Source organism: Equus caballus, chromosome 16 (genome assembly GCF_041296265.1).
Source record: "Equus caballus isolate H_3958 breed thoroughbred chromosome 16, TB-T2T, whole genome shotgun sequence".
Classification (NCBI taxonomy): domain Eukaryota; kingdom Metazoa; phylum Chordata; class Mammalia; order Perissodactyla; family Equidae; genus Equus; species Equus caballus.
This window is the reverse complement of record NC_091699.1, coordinates 77,262,519-77,284,633: the sequence shown is the minus strand read 5'-3', so window position 1 is coordinate 77,284,633 and position 22,115 is coordinate 77,262,519. Positions and strand designations below refer to the sequence as shown.

Below are 22,115 nucleotides of genomic sequence, written 5' to 3'. Positions count from 1 at the left end.
GGTGTAGACCAGGGGTTCTCACAGGGTGATCCCAAACCAGCAGTACCAGCAGCACCTGGGACACTGTTAGAAACACAAACTATTGAGCTCCACCCCAGATCTGCTGGATCAGAAACCCTGGGGCAAGTCCCCTCAAGCTGTGTCTAATACGCGCTCCAGCTGACCCGGATCCCGATGAAGTGCGAGGCCACTGCTCCAGTACTGTGCCTTCCCCAAAGCAGGTGTGCAGGCCGTAATCAGCAGCTGCTCACCAGTTCTCTGAAACAGGCAGTGCACCCATTTTACAGAAGGGGAAACTGAGGCTTGGAAGGGAAGTACCTTGCCCAAGGCTAAACAGCTCGCCAGCAACAGAGCCAGAGCCTGCCTGGAATCCACGCCCCGCCCCCAGGACCAATGCACAGCCAGAGTTTCCAGATTACCAACCCAGAACTCACTTCTCTCCTCTCCTCGTGCAAGTTTTCAACCCATTATTAACCCCCCTGGGTGACTTTTTGTCATCCAGATATATTACTCTGCTTTTGTTTTGTTTGACCGAAAGCAAATTAGTGGGGAAATCCTACCCAGAGCTGAGAAACTGCCTTTCCTCAGGGTCTGTGTAATTCTGAACGTTCACGGGAGGCTTCACGGGAAAGCAGAAATCTTCTTGAACCAATCAATTTATTTGCAATTATTTTGAGAATAATCCCCTTATTCAGTTCCAACGTGAGAAAGCTGGCAGTGGAATGCTTTTCAAATCTTTTAATCTGGTGCTTCAACATTTTGAATAAAATATGTGAGATGGTTGCTTGTGTTTATGCTTCCTGGACATGTCTGTATCGAACGTTCCATGCAAGTCAGATGGTTAATTTTATCAATACTTTAAGTGTTTAAAATTGCTGATGTATTATCACCTGCTTTGGCAGAATGAAATCCTAGATCCCTTTAACTTCAAGACTTGGTTTGCAGTTTATCTTATGAATCCCGAGTCTATTGCCAGAGGCTCTTGATGTGTTAACTGAAAATACCACTACGCTAAAAGCAAAGACACCTCCTTTCTCACTTCCACACTCTAAATACACCTACAGAACACGTAAACGATCAGCATTTTACATTTTCTCTGAGTATTGGAATGTGATAGTTGAAATTTGTACCACTGATCTGGAATTCCTGAATAATCAAAGACAGACAAAATTATGTACAGTGCCATTTTAAGATAAAATGTATATCTGGGGATTCTAATTCTTTAAAAATAGTTGATCCAACTGTGGATATCTTGCAACTTTCATAAAATGAGGCGTGAAAATTAAGTATTTGCTCTGTGTAAAATACTGGGCTAGAAATCGTGTAGTGTGCAAAGTCACGCAAGAAAAGACTGTTACCTTTAGAGAGGGCTTATTATCTAGTGCTCGTATAAACACGGAATGTAAACAGACACACACACGTATGTGTGCACACCCCCCACAAAACAAATCAGTGAAGGATACTGTGGCAGATTGTATTCTCCAAAAAAGGCTGCAACAGTTATTTCTGGTTGTACTTGCTCCTCCAGAACTTTGCCCGGCCATATCAAGAGGTGGGGTCCATCCTCCTCCTCTTGAGCCTGGGCAGGACTTTGTGACGCTCTGTGAGCAGAATGAGCAGCCGTGGCACTGCATGACTCCCAAGCTGGGTCATGAACCACCTTACCGCTCCTCTCCAGCTGTCCCTCAGAGCCTTCACCCTCAGAACCCAAACGCCGTACTCTCAGGAATTGCGGGCCACATGGGGAGACTCACCAGGAGAGAGGGAGGCCCCCAAGCCTCAGCCCTGGCGGAGCCCCCAGCTGACACAGAGCCGGCCCCTCAGCCATCTGAGGGAGCCCTCTTGGAAGTAGATCCCACAGGCCTCAGACAACTCCCCAGCGGACGCTGCAGAGCAGACAAGCCTCCCTCGCACTGCCCAGATCGCAGATGCCCAGCAAAAGAAGTGATCGTTGTTGTTTGAAACCACTGCATTTTGAGGTGGTTTGTTATGCAGCATTGATGGCTAGAGCTGATTTAAACCAACCATAGAAGTTTGTCATATTTGAAGAACTAAAAAAATTAAAAACTAAAAACGGCCCCCGTGGCTCCCCTGCGGCAAATGAGGGAGCCGTGCAGTCAGGGCAGGGAGGCAGGGCCGGTGCGCAGGACTAAGGCGGCGCCAGCAGCTTCTGCGGGGAGCAGGAGGGGGTTCCAGGCAGGGATGCCACGGTCCAGGAAAGGGTTCCTCTGGCTGTGGAGGGAGGTTTTCCAAGAGCCCCAGCCCCTCCTAGGTCGGTTGCACCCCACGACCAGCCAAGAGAACTTACCAAGGGACTGTGATAGACTGCAATTAAAGAAAAACTGTTTTTTAAATTTATAATAAAATAAATAAATAGCAACTTAAGGGGGAAAAGACAGTACTTCTTTGGGATTATCCATTTTAAAGTTAACATTTTCTAATACAGTCTTGCGTGAATTTTTAAGACTATTAGACTCGTCAAAAGAAGGTGGGAAAAAACCCTACATTCATGGGTAACAGAAAGGCATTTGTTTCCAGTAAAAATACAGATCTTCAAAGACTGGTTGCATTCCAAATTTTTCAGCAGTCATCAAAAAAAACAAAGAAAGATGTGTCCTCTGAATTGTAATGTGCATTTCATTTAAATTGCTGAGTTTTGGGGGGTCAATCATACAAGGACTGTGACGTGTGTAAGGCTAATTACTGGGTTGATGGAATATAGAGACAAAGAGATAATAAGAGCCATTATTTTGCCATTATAAATGAATCTGAAAAGAATGAAGAATTTCATTGTTTGCAATTAATACAGCACAGTTTCGCCCCTGTATTCTCTAGGCCCCTGTAAAATTCTGTTTCAGATCTTTCCTAGGGATGGGCAATATATGTTGAATATGTAAAATGAACATATGTCACAAAATGGATTTGTTCTCGCAAAGCAGCACAACAAAAATATAAAACAAGAAACTAAATATTTTTAAAGCACTAGCGTGAGAATGCAGAGACCAGGCCTCGCTTCCTAACTTGCTGTGTGACCTGGGGCATGTTGCTTTACCTCTCCAGGCCTAAGTTCCCGTCTCTGTAAAGGTGGGCATTAAACCAGGTGGTTTCAGTTCCAGCTCCCTGGGAGACTGTCCTTTTCCCTCTGTCCTTGCTAATAGAAAATAAGGTAGTAAACAGCATCCACATATGCAGGGAAGCTCTCATTATAGAACACTTTGTTAAACAAAAACAAAGACTGCTTTTGTAATATGAGTCATCTCTCCCCAGCCTGGAGGCCACCCGCCTCTTCCTAGCTCACTCATTTGTTTAACCTGTTTAGATTTTCATAATCAGTGTTGTGACTATCTGCTGCTAAGTGACGGAACTACTATGAAAGTTAATGACTTGAAATACCCATTTGAATTTGCTGGTGGATTTGTGGGTCAGGAGGTTGGGAAGGGCTCTGGTGTGTCGCTCGTCTCTCTCCAGCTGGAGCGGCTGGGGCTGGCCAACCCACTCCCCAGACAGTTTCCCCACTCATGTGTCTGGCACACTGACAGGACAGCTGGCAGGCTCTGCTGGGCCCCTCCACGTGGTCCTCCAGCACGGTGGTTTCAGGGTGGTCAGACTTCTAGCAGGACATCTCGGGGTTTCCAGAGAGTGTTATGAGAGACAGGAAGAGGAAGTGGCCTGTGATTCTGAAGGCTGGGGCCAGACATGGACACGGCAGTACATCTGGCATATCCTTGTTGGTGAAGTTGCTGCAGAGCCCACCTGCATTCAAGGGGAGGGAACACAGGCCCCACCTCTTGGTGGGAGGAGTGCAAAAGAACTTGTCGCTTTTACAAATCTACCTCAAAGTAGGCTGCTATATTGATATCAGCTTTTATTTATTGAGTGCTTCCTATTGCCGGGCATAGTGACTCACTTAATCTTTCCAATAACTGTATGAGATAGATATCTTTATTATCTCCATTTTACAGATGAGGAAACTGACACACAGAAAGGCTAAACAACTGGCCTAAGGCCACTCAGCTGTATCTGAGCCAGGTTTTGAACCTGGGCAGTGTGTGCACATTAATGAATTAGCTATGCTACTTCTTAGCATAACTTTATGTAATTCTTAAGAGCAATGATAAAGCATATTGCAAGAACTATGCAAGAGTGTGGCCTTTCCATATTTCAGGTCAACGCCCTTCACAGGTGTGGATGGTCCCCGCTGCCTTTTTGCTGTGAGTCTGTGGGTCCAGAAGATGGCGGGGATACTAAGGCAGAGCCATTCCTGGGAAAGGGGGCACCCCTCTGTCGGCCAACTTTGGCTCAAGGACTCCCAAAATGCTTTGTCAAACCTTCGTTAGACTATATGGCAGGCTAGGATGCTCCCACCCAACCTTTGACCTCTCTCTCCTTCACTGGGGTTAGACTTGTTTTGTAATCTGACAGCTTCCCAGCCACCCGTGACTCCATCCCTATTTTCTTTCATCTCCCCCAGTGCAATTCTTGCATGTTTAAAACTGTCTTGACATCTGCTTCTTGGCGGACCCTGACTAAGAGAGTGGATATTTCAATCTTTTATTGCTTTCCTTACCATTAATGACTAGCTGTTTCCATCTCCTCTAAGAGAAGACTACAGATTAGGGAAAGAATCAAAGGCTTCTTTTCTTAGCTGCCTTTTGGGAGTGCTTCCCATGTACCCGACACTGTGTTAAGTCCTTCATATGCAGTCTTCCTTTCATTCTCCAACAACCCTGTGAGATCTGTAGAATGACCTCCATTTCATAGATGGGACATCTGAGCTTTAGGGAGATTAAGTTATTTGCCCAAGGTGAGCCAGCCAGGATGTGGCAGAGCTGAGATTCTAGGCTGTTTGTGATCTCATTCAATCCTTCCTATTAGCCAATGGAATAAAGCAATAATAAGGAGAGCTAACACTTCTGCATGCTTACTACGCACCAAGCACCTTTCATGTATTTTCTCATTTAATTCCCACCACCACCCCATGAGGGAGATAGTTATTGTCCTCATTTTACAGATGAGAAAACTGGGGCAGGGAGAAATTGTTTGCCTAGGGTCACCCAGCTAGGAGGTGGCAGAGCCAGAATTCCTCCTGGGCAGTCTGGCTCCAGAGCCCACGTTCTTGCCTCTGTCTCACCTCCCACTCAAGGCAGTACTGTTGCGGCCATGTGGAAAGGTGCTGCACAGTAGCTGCTGTTCGTGTGGTTCTGCTTCCATCCTACACTCATGAAGGGAATGCCAACTCAGAAAAGCTGACCTTTCCCTCTTCCGATTCCCAGGCCAGATATGGTGGTATTCTTGCTTCTAAACACTGCTCCCTCTGCTTTTCCACAATTTGAACCCACATAAAACATACTAGCCTAGGTATCTGTGATGGTTAACTTTATGTGTCAGGTTGACCGGTAAAATATTTCTGGTTGTGTCTGTGCGCATCTCTCTGGAAGAGATTAGCATTTAAAATCTATAAACTGAATAAACATCACCCTCACCAATGCCAATGGGATTTATCCAATCTGTTGAGGACCTGAATGGAACAGAAAGGCAGAAGAAGGGTGAATTTGCTTTCTCTGCTTGAGTTGGGACATCCATCTTCTCCTGCCCTAGGACATCGGTGTTCCTGGTGCGTGGGCTTTTGGACTCAGACCAGGACTTACCCATTGGCCCTCTGATTCTCAGGTCTCAGAGTGAATCACACCACTGGCTTTCTTGGGTCTCCAGCTTGCAGACGGCACAAGGTGGGACGTTTCGGCCTCCATAAATACATGAGCCAATTCCTATGATAAATCTCTCACATAATTATATTTTATTATATTATTTATTACATATGATGTATATGTATTTGATATATATATCTTATTGGTTCTGTTTCTCTGGAATCCCCAACTAATACAGGATCCAGTCTCTTAAAATGGAACACTAGGAAGCCATTAAGCACCATGTGTATTTATTGTACTTATTATTTTGTATTTATATACAATACATTGACATGGAAAAAATTTATAAGATAGCAAGTAAAAAAGCACGCTACAAAAATGATATATATTTTGGCCTCATTTAAAAAATATGGCTCATATTCATAGCTGTGGATTTGGAAAAATAAAACCACTTTTAGTGTTTATTGTGCACTCTCAGAGGTAAGATTATGGATGGTTTTGTTTGCTCCTTTTTGCTTATGTTTCTAAATTTTCTACTATAATGTATAACTGTGTAGCAAGAAAAATGTTAACACACATATTTGATGTGAAATTGACATATGTATGCTTTCTTCACTTGATTGTAAATCTTATCAAATACAATTCTATAAGCCAAACAATGCCATTTAAACAGGACCGAAGTTTTCAACAGGCCTCCCTTGAGGTGAAGCATCTACCCTGGTACACCACTATCTAATATGTTTACATCTACTTTTAGATTTTCTTGTTTTTGCAGCCATTTAAGTTTGGAGATAAATCTAAACTAATTGTTTAACATTTGTGAAGAGGAAAACAAGAGATACAGATACAGAAGGCTGTTTAATGAGAAAAGAATTGCAGAGAATTTTAGATCCAATTAACATTTACCATTTTGAAACATTTTTTTCTAATTAAAGAAATACATGCCCATAAAATTTTTCTATATGATGACTCGAGTTTTTAGAAAACCGTGCTAGCCATTGTTCTGTGTACATACTTCACCCTTTTAAGAGCCACCGTTACAAAGCTGCTTCTCTCATCTAGAAGACTAGCGCCCAGCATAGTATAAACATTCAAGGTATTTATGGAATACCTCAATTTTGCCATAATTTCTTTAGCTCTGTCCCTCTCTTCTCCCCAAGTGACTTTGTGAGATGGGAAGTAGATGAATCACATGCTACAATCCAGATGAGACTCTGGGTCTGCTCTGCTAACACAGTGAAGAACAAGTCACAAATTTCAGGGGCAGCCTATGTGCTTTACATGGCCATTAGCCCAACTCACAGGTTTAACAAGTTAGTCTTGACATGAAGTCTCACCCTATTGAAAGTAAATTCCAGACATCAGTATCATTTCATTTGTAAATATTTCAGTATATCTAAAAGATAAGGATTCCTTTTAAAAGCATAACTCCTTTTGAAAGCATAACCACATTATCATTATCACATCTAGAAGAAATTAACTGCATTTTCTTAATACAATCACTCAGTATTCAAGTTTCCAACAGTCTCAAATGTCATAATTGCTTTTCCACTTTTTAAATTGAGATATAATTTACATACCAGAGGATTCCTCATTTTAAAGTGTACAAATCAATGGTGTTTAGTATATTCAGAGTCCTGCAACCATCATCACCATCTACTTTTGGAACATTTTATCGCCCCAAGAAGAAACCCAGTACCCACGAGGAGTAACTTCCATTCCCCCTCCCTCATCCTCTGGCAATCACTGACGTACTTTCCATCTCTATGGATAATGGATATGCCTCTTCTAAAAGTTTTACACAAGTGGAATCATACACTATGTCGTCTTTCGTTCCTGGCTTCTTTCATGTAGCATAATGTTTTCAAGGTTCACCCATGTGTAGTATGTATAAGTGCTTCATTCCTTTTTATGGCTGAATAATACTTCTTTTTTGGACATACCACATTTTGTTTATCCATTCACATACAAGTTTTTGCATGAACATATGTTTTCGATTCCTTGGGCATATACCTAGGAGTTTAACTGCTGGGTCATCTGGAGAGTCTAGGTTTCATTATTTCAGCAACTGCCAGACTGTTTTCCAAAGGAGCTGCATCCTTTTACCTTCCTATCAGCAATGTATGAAATTTCAAATTTCTCCACATCCTTCCCAATGCTTATGATTGTCCATTTTTTAAAATTATAGCCACCTTAGGGGCTGTGAAGTGGTTCCTCATCATGGTTTAGATTTGCATTTCCCTAATGGCTAATGATGTTGAACATCTTTTCAAGTGCTTCTTGGCAATCTGTATATTTGCTTTGAAGAAATTATTAAAATCTTGCACCTAGTTAAAAATTCAGATTATTTTTCTTTTTGTTATTGAGTTGTAGGAGTTCTTTGTATATTCTGGATATTAAACCCTTATCAGATATATGATTTGCAAATATTTTCTCCATTTTGTTGGTTATCTTTTCACATTCTTGTTAGGTCTTCTGGTACACAGAAGTTTTTAATTTTGAGGAAGTCCAATGTATCTGTTTTTTCTTTGATTGCATGTGCTTTAGGTGTCATAACTAAGAAACTATACCTAATCCAAGGTCACAGATTTGCAGCTGTTTTCTTCTACAAGTTTTATAGTTTTAGCTCTTACATTTAGGCCTATGATCCATTTAAAGTTAATTTTTACATATGTTGTGAGAAAGGAGTCCAAATTCATTCTTTTGCATGTAGACAACTAGCTGTCCCAGCACCATCTATTTAAAGAGTGTTTTCTTTCTCCATTGGATTGTCTTGGTTCCCTTATTGAAATCTATTGACCACAGATGTATGGGTTTATTTCTAGACTCTCAATTCTATTCCATGGATCTATATGTCCATCCTTAAGCAAGTAACACACTCCTGATTACTGTAGCTTTGTAGTAAGTTTTGAATTAGGAAGTATAAGTTCTCTTTTTTGTTTTCTATCAAAATTCTTTTGGCTATTCTGGGTCCTTTGCAGTTTCATATGAATTTTAGGGTCAACTGGTCAAAAAGGCAGTGGAATTTTGATAGGGATTGCATTAAATCTGTAAACCAATTTGGGGGATATTGCCATTTTAACAATATTACATCTCTCAATTCATAAACACAGGATGTCTTTCCATTTATTTAGGTATTCTTTAATGTCTTTCAATGATGTTTTGTAGTTTTCAGTGTACGAGTTTTATACTACTTCTGTTAAATTTATTCCCAAGCATTTTTTTTAGATGCTATTAAAAGTGGAATTTTCTTAACTTCATTTTTGGATTGTTCATTGCAAATATATAAAAATACAATCGATTTTTGTATATTTATCTTGTAGCCAGAAATTCTGTTGAATTTCTTAGCACTATTTTTTGGTGGATTCCTTAGGATTTTCTATATACAAGGTCAGGTCATCTATAAATAGATAGTTTAATTTCTTCCTTTTCAGTGTGGGTACCTTTTCTTTTCCTTGCCTAACTGTTCTGGCTAGACCCTCTGGTACAACGTTGAGTACATATGATAAGAGTAGATATCCTTGTCTCATTCCTGATCTTAGGGGTAAAGCTTTCAGTCATTCATCATTAAGTATGAGGTTAGCTGTGGGCTTTTCATAGACATTATCAGGTTGAGGAAGTTTCCTTCTATTTCTATTGTTAAGTGTTCTTATTGTGAAAGGGTGTTAGATTTTTGTCAAATGCTTTTTCTTCATCAATAGACAATCAACTGTTTCTCTCATTCATTGAATTGAGATAGTGTACTACATTGATTTATTTTTGTACGTTGAAACTATCTTGCATTCCTGGGATAAATTCCACTTAATCACAGTGTATAATACTTTTTACGTGTTGATGGATTTGATTTGATAGTATTTTTTTTGATGATTTTGCATCTGTATTCATAAGAGCTCCTCATGATATATAATAATTTCTAGATGGTGATGGATTGTTTGATAGTATTTCATGATTTTTGCATCTGTATTCATAAAGAATATTGGTCTACAGTGTTCTCTTCTTGTGATGCCTTTGTCTGGTTTTGCTATCAGGTTAATACTGGTCTCAGAGAGCTGGGAAGTACTCCCATCTCTTCTATTTTTAAAAAGAGTTTGTGAACATCGGTGTTAATTCTTTAAATGTTTGTAGAAATTACCAGTGAAGTCATCTGGTCCTGAGCTTCTCTTTTTAGGAAGTGTTTTTTTTTTGTTTTTCTTTTTTTTTTTGAGGAAGATTAGCCCTGAGCTAACTGCTGCCAATCCCCCTCTTTTTGCCGAGGAAGGCTGGCCCTGAGCTAACATCCGTGCCCATCTTCCTCTACTTTATATGTGGGACGCCTACCAGAGCATGGCGTGCCAAGAAGTGCCATGTCTGCATCCGGGATCCGAACCGGCGAATCCAGGCTGCCAAAGCTGAACATGCGCACTTAACTGCTGCGCCACTGGGCTGGCCCCCTGGGAAGTTTTTGATTACTAATTCAATTACTTTACTTGTTATAAGTCTACTCAGATTTTCTATTTCTTCTTGAAACAGTTTTGATAGTTTGACTTTCTAGGAATTTGTCCACTTCATCTAGGTTAGCAAATATATAATTATTCACAGTACTATCTTATAGTTCTTTTTATTTCTATGAGGTGAGTAGAATGTCCCCTCTTTATTCCTGATTTCAGTAATTTTTTTCTTGGTCATTCTAGCTTCAAGTTGGTCAATCTCTTCAAAGGAAAAACTTTGTTTTGTTGATTTTTCTCTATTGTTTTTTGAAACTCCACTTCATTTACTTCTACTCTAATCTCTATTATTTTCTTTTTTCTACTTGCTGCACTTCTTTTTTCTAGTTTCTTAAGGTGGAAGATTAGGTTATAGATTTGAGATCTTTCTTACGTTTTACTGTATTTACAGCTAAATTTCCATCGAAGTACTGCTTTCACTGCATCCCATAAGTTTTGGAATGTTCTTTTGCTTTCATCCATCTCAAAATATTTTCTATTTTTTTTTTTAATCCATAGCTTATTTAGGAGTACAGCCACTGCAGCTGTCTCTTGGTTGCTGTTTGCATGGTATTTATTTTTTCATCCTCTTTCTTTCAACTTATTTGTGTCTTTGAACCTAAAGCACATCTCTTGTAGACAGCATATAATTGGAACATGCTTTATATTCATTCTGTTAATTCCTGCTTTACAGAGATAATACAGAGTAATTGTAGTTAATCTATTTATGTTTAATGTGATTACTGATAACATAGGATTTACATCTACAACTTTGTTATTTGTTTTCTATCTGTCTTATGTCTTTTTTGTTCCTCTAGTCCTCCATTACTGCCTTCTTTTGTGTTAGATATTTTCTAGTGTACCATTTAAATTTTGTCATTTTTTTTTATATTTTATAGTTATTTTCTTAGTGTTTGTCCTGGGGATTACAATTAACATTTTAATTTATGACAATCTAATTCAGATTAATAAAACTAAATTTCAATACTATATAAAACCTTTTGCCCATGTAGCTCCATTTTCCCTGTTCCTTTGTGTTGTTATTGTCACAAATTACATTGTTATACATTGTGTGCCCATCAACAAGGATTTATAATTAGTTTTATGCAGTTTTTTAAATCAGTTATGAGAAAAAAGTTACAAAAAAATACATTTATACCATCTTTTAAATATACTTGGCTGTTATCTTTACTGTTGTTATTTCTTCATGTGAATTTGAGTTATTGTCTAATGTTCTTTCATTTCATCCTGAAAGACTCCCTTTAGTATTTTTCATAGGGCACGTCTGCTAGTGACAAATTCTCTGTTTTTGTTTATCTGAGAATGTCTTAATTTGTCCTTCATTTTTGAAGGATAATTGTGCTGGATATAGAATTCTTGACTGACAGTATTTTTCTTTCAGCATCTTGAATATGTCATCCCACTGTCTGCTGGCCTCCATGGACTCTGATGAGAAAGTAGTTGACAATCTTATTATTGAGGATTCCTCGTACATGATGAGTTGCTTCTCTCTGCTTTCAAGATTCTTGTTTTGTCTTTTGACAGCTGGATTATAATGTGTAGGTTGGATCTCTTTGAGTTCATTCTACTTGGAGTTCTTTGAGCTTTTTGAATTTGCAGATTACCATTTTTCAAACTCAGTAGGTTTTTAGCCATTAATTCTTCAAATATTTTCTGCTCTCTTTTCTTTCTCTTCTCCTTCTGAGCCTTCCCTTATGTGTATGCTGGTATGTTTGATGGATCTCACAGGTGTCTCAGACTACAATCATTTTTCATTTCTTTCCCCTTGTTCTTCAGACTGGATAATCACAATTGACCTATCTTCAAGCTCACTCATTCTTTCTTCTGCCTAATTAGGGCTGAAGCCCTCTATTTCAGTTATTGTAGTTTTCAAATCCAGAATTTCCATTTGCTTTTTAAAATATAATTTCTACATATTTATCGATATTCTCTATTTGGTGAGGCATTTTTAAATACTATCTTTTAATTCTTTAGACATGATTTCCTTTAGCTCCTTGAACATATTTAAAATAACTGATTTAAAATCTTTGTCTAGTAAGCCCAATGTCTCAGCTTCTTCAAGGACAGTTTCTATTGTTTTTCCTTTGTATGGACCATACATTTTTTCTTTGCATATCTCATAATCTCTTGTTGAAAATTGGACATTTCAAATAATATAACATGGCAATCATGGAAATCAGATTCATTTCCCTCCCTAGGGTTTGTTGTTTGTGCCACTTGTTAATAGTCATTGTTTAGTGACCTTTCTGAATGAATTCTGTCAAGTCTGTATTCTTTGCCATGTGTGGCCAATGTTCTACTCAGTTACCTTAGCAGTCAGCCAATGATTGGAGATTTCTTTAAATGCCTGGAACCAAAAAAATCTCCTACTCTCTGTCAAAGAGCTGTGTGTGTGTGTGTGTGTGTGCGTGTGTGTGTGAGGACACACCTTCAAAACTCAGTCTGGCAGTTGAAAATTAGCTTTTACATCCTGTTTGTGCAGAGCCTCAAAATTAGCCACAGGTGAGAGCTTAGGGCAGCCTCAGATCTTCCATGAGCTCTATTTATGCACAGGGCATTCTAGATTCCTACAACTATGTCAGAGCTTTTCAAAGCTCCAACGGATATCTATTCCCCCAGCTTTTCTTTTAAGCTTTTTGGTTAGTCTATTGCTTGACTCAGCTCTTGTCCATCACCTAAGGTAAGTGCAACATTAAAGCTCTTGCCTATAACTGTTTTCAACAAACACCTCTCCTGGGAGAATACTTTTCACACTGGGTCAACTCTGGAGTTTGCTCAAGTACATACAGCCTTATATGTGGGGTCTTCCAAAGCAACAATCAGGCCAAATAATGACAGTTCTTTGGGAATGAGGCTTTGAAAGAGCTCTAGCTTTGTTTTGCTCCCTCTGGTGGCTGCTAGGTCACACCAGGAAGGTGGGCTGTTAGTTATCAAGGCTACTGCAAGCTGGAATGAGGAATGCAACTAGAGCAAGTTAAAATGCCACAAAGGTCATTGTTCTTACCAAGATTCAGAGGTCCTTGCTATGCCATTTCCATTGACATCACTTGGCAAAAGCTATTTGACCACTTAGGTCCTATTCCTATTAGTCACCTAACCAAAGGCAACCCATGGCCTTTCTCTTCCCATTCCCATACACATTTATTGGCACCTAGATGTGAGGAGAGACAAAGCTCTTCTCCAGAAGCCCTTTTGCTTTGAATTCTCTTCATTCACATTCTCTTTGATTTTGGCATTTCTTACCAAGAATATCAAAACAAATAACTTTTCTCTCATGCATGCTGGGTCCTGCCATCTCTGTGGCAGACATGAGGGCTCAAACCAGGATACAGAAGCAGCAGGATGTTCAGTGAAAGATTTACAGTCAACGTAAAAAATGCATTTTGGTTGTTTGCACTAGGTCTGAGGCAGTATTACAGTATCTGCTGTTATTCTGAGTACCAGAAATGAACCAACTTCCCATTTTTTTGGGTAGCCAAGTATTACATTAGCATAAAGCCCAAGTTTTAGAGCTTAGTGCTAACCTGTCCAACCCCAAGCATTGTGCCATCTTCATTTCTGGCTGAGGTGAAGCAAGTTATATGCCATGGACTGGGATGGCAAAACCAGCGGGCATCTAAGAAACACTTTCAATCAAAGTAGATCCCCTCTCTATTCAAATGATAAGTGATCCCTGGGTTAAGCTATGAGAAGCTTTTGGGTTAGATAACCTCAGCAGAATCCTCAGGTTTGCTTTTGTGCATTAGCTCACCCTCTCTCTCTATCCTTTCCTACTTTTATTAGTTTGTTACTTCAACATTCTTCCACTTACTCAGAAAACTCTTATGGTGGTGCACATCAGAAATTTTGTTTGCATAATCCCATAGTACATAAATAGGCAATGCATTCTTTTACCCTCAAGGACCTCCCCAAGCACCAATCTCAAATAGCTGTCCAGTTATTTCCACAAATCTTTCTCTGCAGAGTAATCACCATCTGATATCTTTGTTGTCTGTCTCCTCGACTAAAATGTAAGCTTCCTGAGGGCAGAACTTTATCAGGTTCATTGTTTTATCCCTGATCTAGCTCCAGTACTTAAAACAGTACCTGCCGCAGAGCATGTACTCAAGAAATGTTTCATGAAGGGCTAAATAGGCCTTAAATGTGAAAATGCAATTTTTCCTAAAGTTTAGAGAACAGTGAAGAAAGATTTTTAAATGTAATTACTGGCTTTTCAAATGAAGGAAATACAACTTCAGGCTGTATTTCAATCCTAATTAAGAGAGAAGACAGGTAATAATCATAATAGAGGCAAGAAGAGTAAAACCACCACAAGGAAATGAGAAATAACACGAGAGAAGAATGAAGCAGAGATGGAGACTTATACAAGTACTGGAGAGGGTGAGTCAGAGAAATGATCTAGCGTGGAGAGCTTTATACGCCAGCATTTTTGATCTTAAAAGTAGTTACTAGCCAAGTTTTACTTTCTATCTTCTGTTAGATTAGGCTCTGATTTGGAAGGGATGGTCACAGTAAGAAACAAGAGAGGGGACTGATGCTATACTTCTCTGGATTTGAGGTAGGCAAAAGGTTGGTTCTCCACTTTTGGAAGAGCAAATCCAACACCTAACCAATCAGTTCTACACTGCCAAGGAAGAACTTTCCAATTCAAGATACATTTTTGCTACCCAGTTTTACATATGAACCACCTTCAGCAGAAGGGGTACCACAAGAAGTGAAGGAGAAGGTAGAAAGCAAAGACTACCAAGCGTGACCATGGATAAAGTGAGAACAATGACCAAATGGTTGGATCATAATTTCAGGGCTAAGTGGATTGTGGAAACTGTACTCAAATTATTCTTCCCCAAGGGGCGGAGCCAAACTGTCCCATCCCATTGAGGTTGGGTTTGGCCATTTGATTCGCTTTGGCCAGTGGCGTATTAGCAGATATGAGGTACGCAGAGGCATAAACAATGTGTGGTCAAGCTTGCCTTCTTGTGCTTCTGTCATCACCACTGAGAACTTCTGGACAACTTCTGCATTCTAGCCCAAGTCCGAAGAGGAACACAGATGAAGCGGACTCAAGCCCAACGAGAGCTCCAGCTTGAAGCAGTCACCCAGCCGAGCCCGTCAGCCACCCTGCAAGAGCATGAGTGAGAACGATTAAGCTGATGAGATTTGGGGCAGCAACAGCAACTGAAACATAAGTAGATGCCATTCTCTTAGGCTCCAATATGAGGGCAAATTTTACCTCTTCCTTTATGCCCAGAGCCTAGCAGTTTCCTGGTATATAACAGGTGTTCAATAAACATCTGTTGTGGTCACATTTGTTTCTTCTAAAATTAGTGACCTAGAAGAATAAAACTGAAAGGAACTTACATAATTTAGTAGTCAAGCATGTGGTCCAACTTCAAAATCACCAGTTTCAACAAGGAGCAGAAAGCATGTTAGAGGTCATTAGGGGGTTGAGAAGACTGACTGTGGAAATGCCTGCCTGAATCTGAATCTAGGCTTCATGAATTACTGGCTAAGCAACCTTGGGCAAGTTACTTCACCTGTCTGCCTCATTCTTCATCTGTTAAATGGTGCTATTAATAGTACCTACCTCATTGGACAGTTGTGTGGATTAAGAGATGTATTTCAAGTACTTACAACCTTACTTGGTATATGATAAACACTGTATATGCATTTTCTATTACCACCAACATAAGACGATTTTAAGAAAGGTTATTAAAGTCTTCTTTGCTGCTCCTCCAATCACCTATTTATATCTACTTGTTCTCACTTTTGTTATCTAATCTCTGGACATATTTATAATTAGCTCTTTTGTAGGTTTTCATGATCTTTCTATGCTCAAGAATGCTAAGTGCTGATATTTATTCCATCCACCTCCCCTCCATCAACCATTTTAAGAATTACTCATTATGTGCTTTTCACCTAGGATATTGTTTGCCTCTTCTCCACCTGCTCAAATCACATTTGTTCCTCAATGTCTAGCCTAAATGCCCTCTTCCAGGAAGTCTGTTCTGATCTTCCTTCCCAAAGTGATTTTGTTCTCCGACCTTCCTGAGCAATTCATCTCTACTCAATTTCACTTTTATACTTTCTGCTTTCAGGTAGATATCTTTCCATGATGAATTTTAAGCTTCTAGAGGACAAGACAACAATTTCTAGGCTCACTTTCTGCCCATTCTCACCCTCAACTATAGTGCAGGCAAGCAATGAATATTTGTCAAATGAATATATTTCAAAAACTCACTTAGATAGGTTTATCCAAATTCTAAAATAGCTTTAATGAAAATTCATTAAGTTTTTAAAGAAAGGTAAGAATTAGTTATAAGTGAAAGCTAATTAGACATTTTAAGATAAGGGAAAATAATTTTGCATGTAAAAAGAAAGACACTTGATTTATTGCATTAAAAAACTTTATTTAAAAGATCCAATATAAGCCAAATTAAACCCCAAATTGACGCTACACTTAGTGATCTCCTGAACTAAATGGCACTGTTTGAGCTGAGTGTCTTGTTAAAGGGGGTCATTTGCTATTACCACCATTTCCCTCGGAGTAGTTCTAGAGCAGAAGCTGGTATTATAATAATACACATCAGAAATTTCAGATGTCACCTTTCATGCAGAAGTCAAAAAAGCAAACCGGCTTTTCTATTCTGTGTGAGGATAAAAAACACTACAGAGCAGGGCCTGAATGCTTCTGACATTCAAGGTGTAACTATAAAGGAACTCACTGCAGTGCTGTGTCCATTCATGTAAGTAGTCCATCTACTTACTCCAACAATACCAGTGTTGTTCAAATACGATTTGGGACGTACTTTGGGATGTTCCCTCATCAGGCGCAGACCAAAGGAAGCAGTTAATCAAGGAGGGGGATAGACTATCACAAAATGCAATCACAAAGCAATGAAACAGTTTTCCTAGTGGGCAAGCAATCGAAAGAACCACCTCACAAATATTTTCAGTAATAGCATCGTTTACAAAAAGTGATGCAAGATCTAAGTTCTGGTACGTGTGAGGATAAATTAAAAACAGTTTGCTACTTTACAGCTACACCTTGGATTTCATTAGATGTGGTAAATCTAACAGTGTGTCTAATGAGTCCTTTTGGAAATCACTTCAGTAGATGAGTCAAACAGCCTGTAAAAGAGAAGACATGGCAGAGGGCATGAGATTCATCCTTCCAATATTCTCAGTGTTCTCTTGGAGGACAGACCTGGGCCCAAAGACAGAAGTTACTGGGAGGGAGGCTTCACTCCATCTAAGGAAGACCTTTCTAACGGTCAGAGCTGCTCAACAACTGAGTGGACTGCTTGGTGAGGTAGAGTCACTGGAAGTGTTCAGGTGAAAAGCTCACCCTTGTAGAAGGGACTCCTGCATCTGTTAAGAGGTTAGACTGGATGAACCTCAGGTCTCTTTCAATTCTGAGATTCTAGAAAATTCCCTCAGGGAATTCAGAAGAGAATTCCTAAAAGGAAAGAGAAAGTACACATATGTATACTTTTAGAATCCTCTTGAGTTTTTTTTTTTTTCAAAAGGTACAATAGAAAATGTAGTCTGCTGTCTTTAAAATGCATATTCACCTTCCTACCACTAATAATTAGGAAGGAGCTATTATGATTTCTTTATATTATAAAGAAAAGATGGAGGATTACATTTATAATTTCTGTAAATATTTTAGAAAAAATGCTTAAAATCCAGTAGTCAATGCCCTAGAAATTTTATAGATTTTTTAGGTAATATGCACAGATACAAATACATTATTCATTAAATACAACTCACATCTGTGTTTTATTATACTCTAAAATATACAGGAATCTTGATGTACTGAAAGAGTGCAAGTAAATACAGTATTCAAGCAGTCACTATTTCTATGTACATGCGCATTAATTTTTCAAAAAACCCACAAAATTATCAAATAGATCAAAATACTGTTCTGTGTTTTCACACTTTATATTCAGAAAAACCAGCTGATAATTTACAATGTCATAAAGTTTCCAGTTTCACAATACAAAAAGGATAAAATGAAATTGGGTATCATTTTGTGAAAATTTATGGAACTTTCCCAGACCTGTAAGACCCTCTACATATGTGAAATCATTCTCCCTAGGAAAGTGACAATTACAGTAAAAGCAGAATCATATGAATTGTTATTTAAAAGCCTAAACGTCAGGCTTTTTTCCCTCTCTCCTTCTTTTTTATTATTTGGAAGGCAATCTTCCAAATGGCAGGCAATTGCTTCTTTCCCCAAATAGTTACATGTTACAAACATGCTACTTTAAATATGAATAGGACCTAAAGGCTTTAGTATTTGAAATCTTGCCCAATATAGAAATGCCTTCCAAGAGACCTGATGATGTCAACTTATGAATAACACAGAATTTTTTCTTTTTGATTCTTCACTAAACAATGACAACAAAAATCCCCCATCCATTGTGGAGGCACAACAGTAACATTAAATGATGAAGGCTTACCATCAAAAGTAGTGAGGTTGAAAACTCCATTCCCCAGGACCACTTAGCTGCAATAAGGGTGAAAATAATCTACTTTTTGATTTCATGAAATTTTCTTCTTCTAGGAAATTCTTTACATTTTCAAACAAAAATAGTTGAATTTTAAACCTAAACCATTCAACACCGGGCAACAGCCTGACCCCAATCTATCTCATGTCTACATCACAAGTATTTTCACCCTGACTGCACCCAGTCAGCTGGTTTTCAATTCTAATATTATAAAAGTTGGAATTTTAAATTTTTATGTAAAAGAAAAAAATGTAAAAATACATCTGCTTTCTCTCATGATTTAATACAGTATTAGAAGGCTTTCAGATGTTTTCTTTAAAAAAAAAATCAACATTTAAAACCAAATCTCAGCTTCCTTTTCAGAAATATTGAAGTTTGGTTTAGATAATGTCTCATTTTACCTACTCCAAGTTTCCTCAAAATGGCATTCTATTAAAAAACCTGTAAGTTATTTGGTCCTTTGGCAATTTGCTGTGCACATAATGCCTACTGTACCAAACTTTTATTGCCCTTAAATTTAATTGTAGTTTTATCGATAAAATTTAACTCTAGTGTCCTTATCTCTTCTTTTACAATAGTGTTGCTTGTGTAAGCAGATTAGGGTGCACAGTGTCCCAATTATTCCTGGCACTGCAAAACCAAATTAAACAATTCCACAAAGCAATTTGACATCAAAGTGTTTTCCTCTGGTCAGGTCTATTTCAAGATTCTAGAAGTTCCTTTTGCAAAACTTTCCTTTAAAACTCTTCTTCCTAGTGCCATCACATTTCTTATGTTCGCTCATTCTGTGATCTTTCCTCTTAGGTTGAACTTGTACGTAAATAAGAAAGTGCCTTTTTCCTGAAAAAGCACAGTCTGGAGCATTAGTGTCAGAACTCCCTCCTTGGACCTCTGGCTCAGCCTCTTAGTAGGTCTCAGAATCGGAGTCATTGAGCTCATCCACGTCGGTGTATAAGTACTCCTGTTCCCCGCCAACGTTGTTGAAGCTGCAATAGGAGCTGGGTTCATTCCTCATGATGGGCAAGGCTTCAAAGCTGACTGTTTTTGAGGTGTTGGTATATCGGTTAATGGCATTGAATGTCAGGGATGATAAAGGGCTACTTGATGAGACAGGCATCATGGTGGCCAAAATGAGAGCTAGGCAATCAGCCACGTCCTTATTGGGAGCACAAGCCAAAGCTGGGGTATAGCCTAGAGTTAAAGATAAAATTTAAAAATTAAACATCCTGAGATTAATTTCACTAAGATAAGGATATAAGCCTAAAGGTCTTCTACTTTAGACATATTTTAAATTACTTGGCTTATAATAAATTGGTTATTTAGAATGATTCAGAACTTCCTAAAAAGTAGAAAAAGAGAAAAGTCATAGAAATCTAGGGTAAGAGGAGACCTTATAGACTACAGTATAGAAGAGGAAACTAAGGCCCAGAGATGGATGATTTCTCCAAGATCTCACAGCTTATCTATTCTATCTGAATTCATAGAAGATATTGGGCTAGAATACAAAAAAAATCAGATTGATAAATCTTCCTTCAGAATGGTAGAAGAATCTTACCATTAATTTGTAGTTACGTAAGTCCTTACATGCTGGGAAATATAAATGCGTACAGATTCATGAATGAGGCACTGAGCAGGTGCTCAAAAGATACGTGCTGAAGGAATGACACTTGGCTGTCAATTCACTTTTCTTTTAGGGTCATAGTCCATTGAGGAAAAACAGTAGATAAACTAAAAAGGTGAACTTTTAAAACTCCTAACTCAAAACAAATGTTACCTTTGTAACTGTACCTTTAGCAGAAGACTGACCTTAGCCCTAAGGTACCACAATGTATCAATACAATGAACTGAGTAAGAAAACACTTGGTACCTTGGTTGGTACAAGACTCAGTCTTGAGGATGGAGTGGGAGAGAAGATGGTGAGAGCACACCGTGTGATGCCAAGTTTAGATTATACCATATGGAACTTTAAAATAGTTCACACTTACTACTTTAAGTCACTTGGAGCCAATAGGTATTTAGCAGCAAATGGTTTCAATCTAAAGCTTCATTTGTTGTTACACATCTAGAGATTGTTTTCCCTATTAATATATTTATTCATGTTTTAGCATACATGTATATTGTTTCACACATATATAAGTATATTGTTTCTTAAATAGCTGAATAAGCACAAAACAAACATTCATGTAACCACCATCCAGATCAAGAAAGAGAACATTACCAGCATCCCAGAAGCCCCATCTCCCCTACCTAACACTACTCCTCTTCTCCTCCATAAAGGGAACCACTATCCATCCTGACTTGGGTAGTAAACATTTATGTTTTCCTTTCTACTTGTATTCATAAACACAGTAGTTTAGTTTTGACCTTTTTTTTTAACCTAATATAAATGGACTCATACAGTAGCTATTATTTTATATCTGGCTTCTTTTACTTAACATTATGTCTGTGAGATTTATCCATGTTCTTGTATGTAGCTGTAAGTCAGTTCATTTTCATTCTTATATATTCCATTGTGTGATTATACCATGGTTGAGTTATCCATTCTAACTATTGGGCATTTGGCTGTTCCCAGTTCTTCTGTATATTTTTATCCATGTTATATTAGCCTTGAGAAAGAAACAATAATTTTTTTCCCTTCATCAATTTCCCCCTTTTCAAGGGTCAAAGGGAACAGCTGATGCCCTGGCAAGCTTGGCAGGAAGGATGGAACAGAATGCAGATTTTTAACTAAACCCTATTTGCTCGAAGTGACTGGGAGAATGCCTCAATGCTGGTATTTCTTTCAAGGGCTCTTCTGAAGATCTGAAGGTGCCTGCTGTGCTGCTGCTGCTGGTAGGCAGAGCAGCCCATTAGACAGGCCATGAGGCCTTGGAGGAGAGTGGGGGTGGGACAGAATGAGTGTCTCAGGAGTGTTTGCCAGTCAGAAAACGATTAAAAACAGGCTCTTCTCCTCTGTATGGAGTTAGTGTGGTCAGCTAAAGAGAAAGGTAAGAGATGCTTGAGGACAAGGGTCTAATCCATCCCATGCAAGTATATGTTTTGTTTTCTCCAGAAAATTCCTGGAAATATCACTTAACCCCATTCTTAGAGCGAATATAGGGATAGGATGTTCTGGGCCCTTCATGTCACCTCTACTTAGACTAGAGAGACTAATTAATAATCAACCCCTGTTGTTATTGGAACAATTTATAAGTGGATCGTTAATTTGAAGTTTAGAATTGATTATGAGATCGGTAGTTACTATGGCTTTTCAACTTTGGACCATGATTACTATTTCACATTGCAAAGTGTGTTCAAAGATATCCAGATCACAGGTGACCTTCATTATCATCTCTTATAGTATCCCTTCCATTTCTTTATAATGAAAAAAAAACCCCTAAAATCTTAAAAATGATCAACAAAAACTTGCATATCGACTATTGATTCAGAGCCTCACAATGTGGCCAAATATCTTACATAGGCTAGCGTTTTTA

General features: G+C 38.7%; 1 protein-coding gene across 12 annotated transcripts in view; it reads right to left on the bottom strand.

Annotated features, from left to right (window-relative positions):
• Window positions 1-16,518: 16,518 nt before the first annotated feature.
• Window positions 16,519-22,115, bottom strand: part of ANKRD28 (ankyrin repeat domain 28) — a 200,663-nt gene continuing 195,066 nt past the window's right edge. For all 12 annotated transcript variants that reach the window (XM_023620897.2, XM_070238115.1, XM_023620895.2 and 9 more), the window contains one exon: window positions 16,519-19,833. In XM_023620897.2, the coding sequence (XP_023476665.1) occupies window positions 19,547-19,833 (287 nt within the window). In that variant the 3' untranslated portion in view covers window positions 16,519-19,546. The remainder of the gene's footprint in view (window positions 19,834-22,115) is intronic.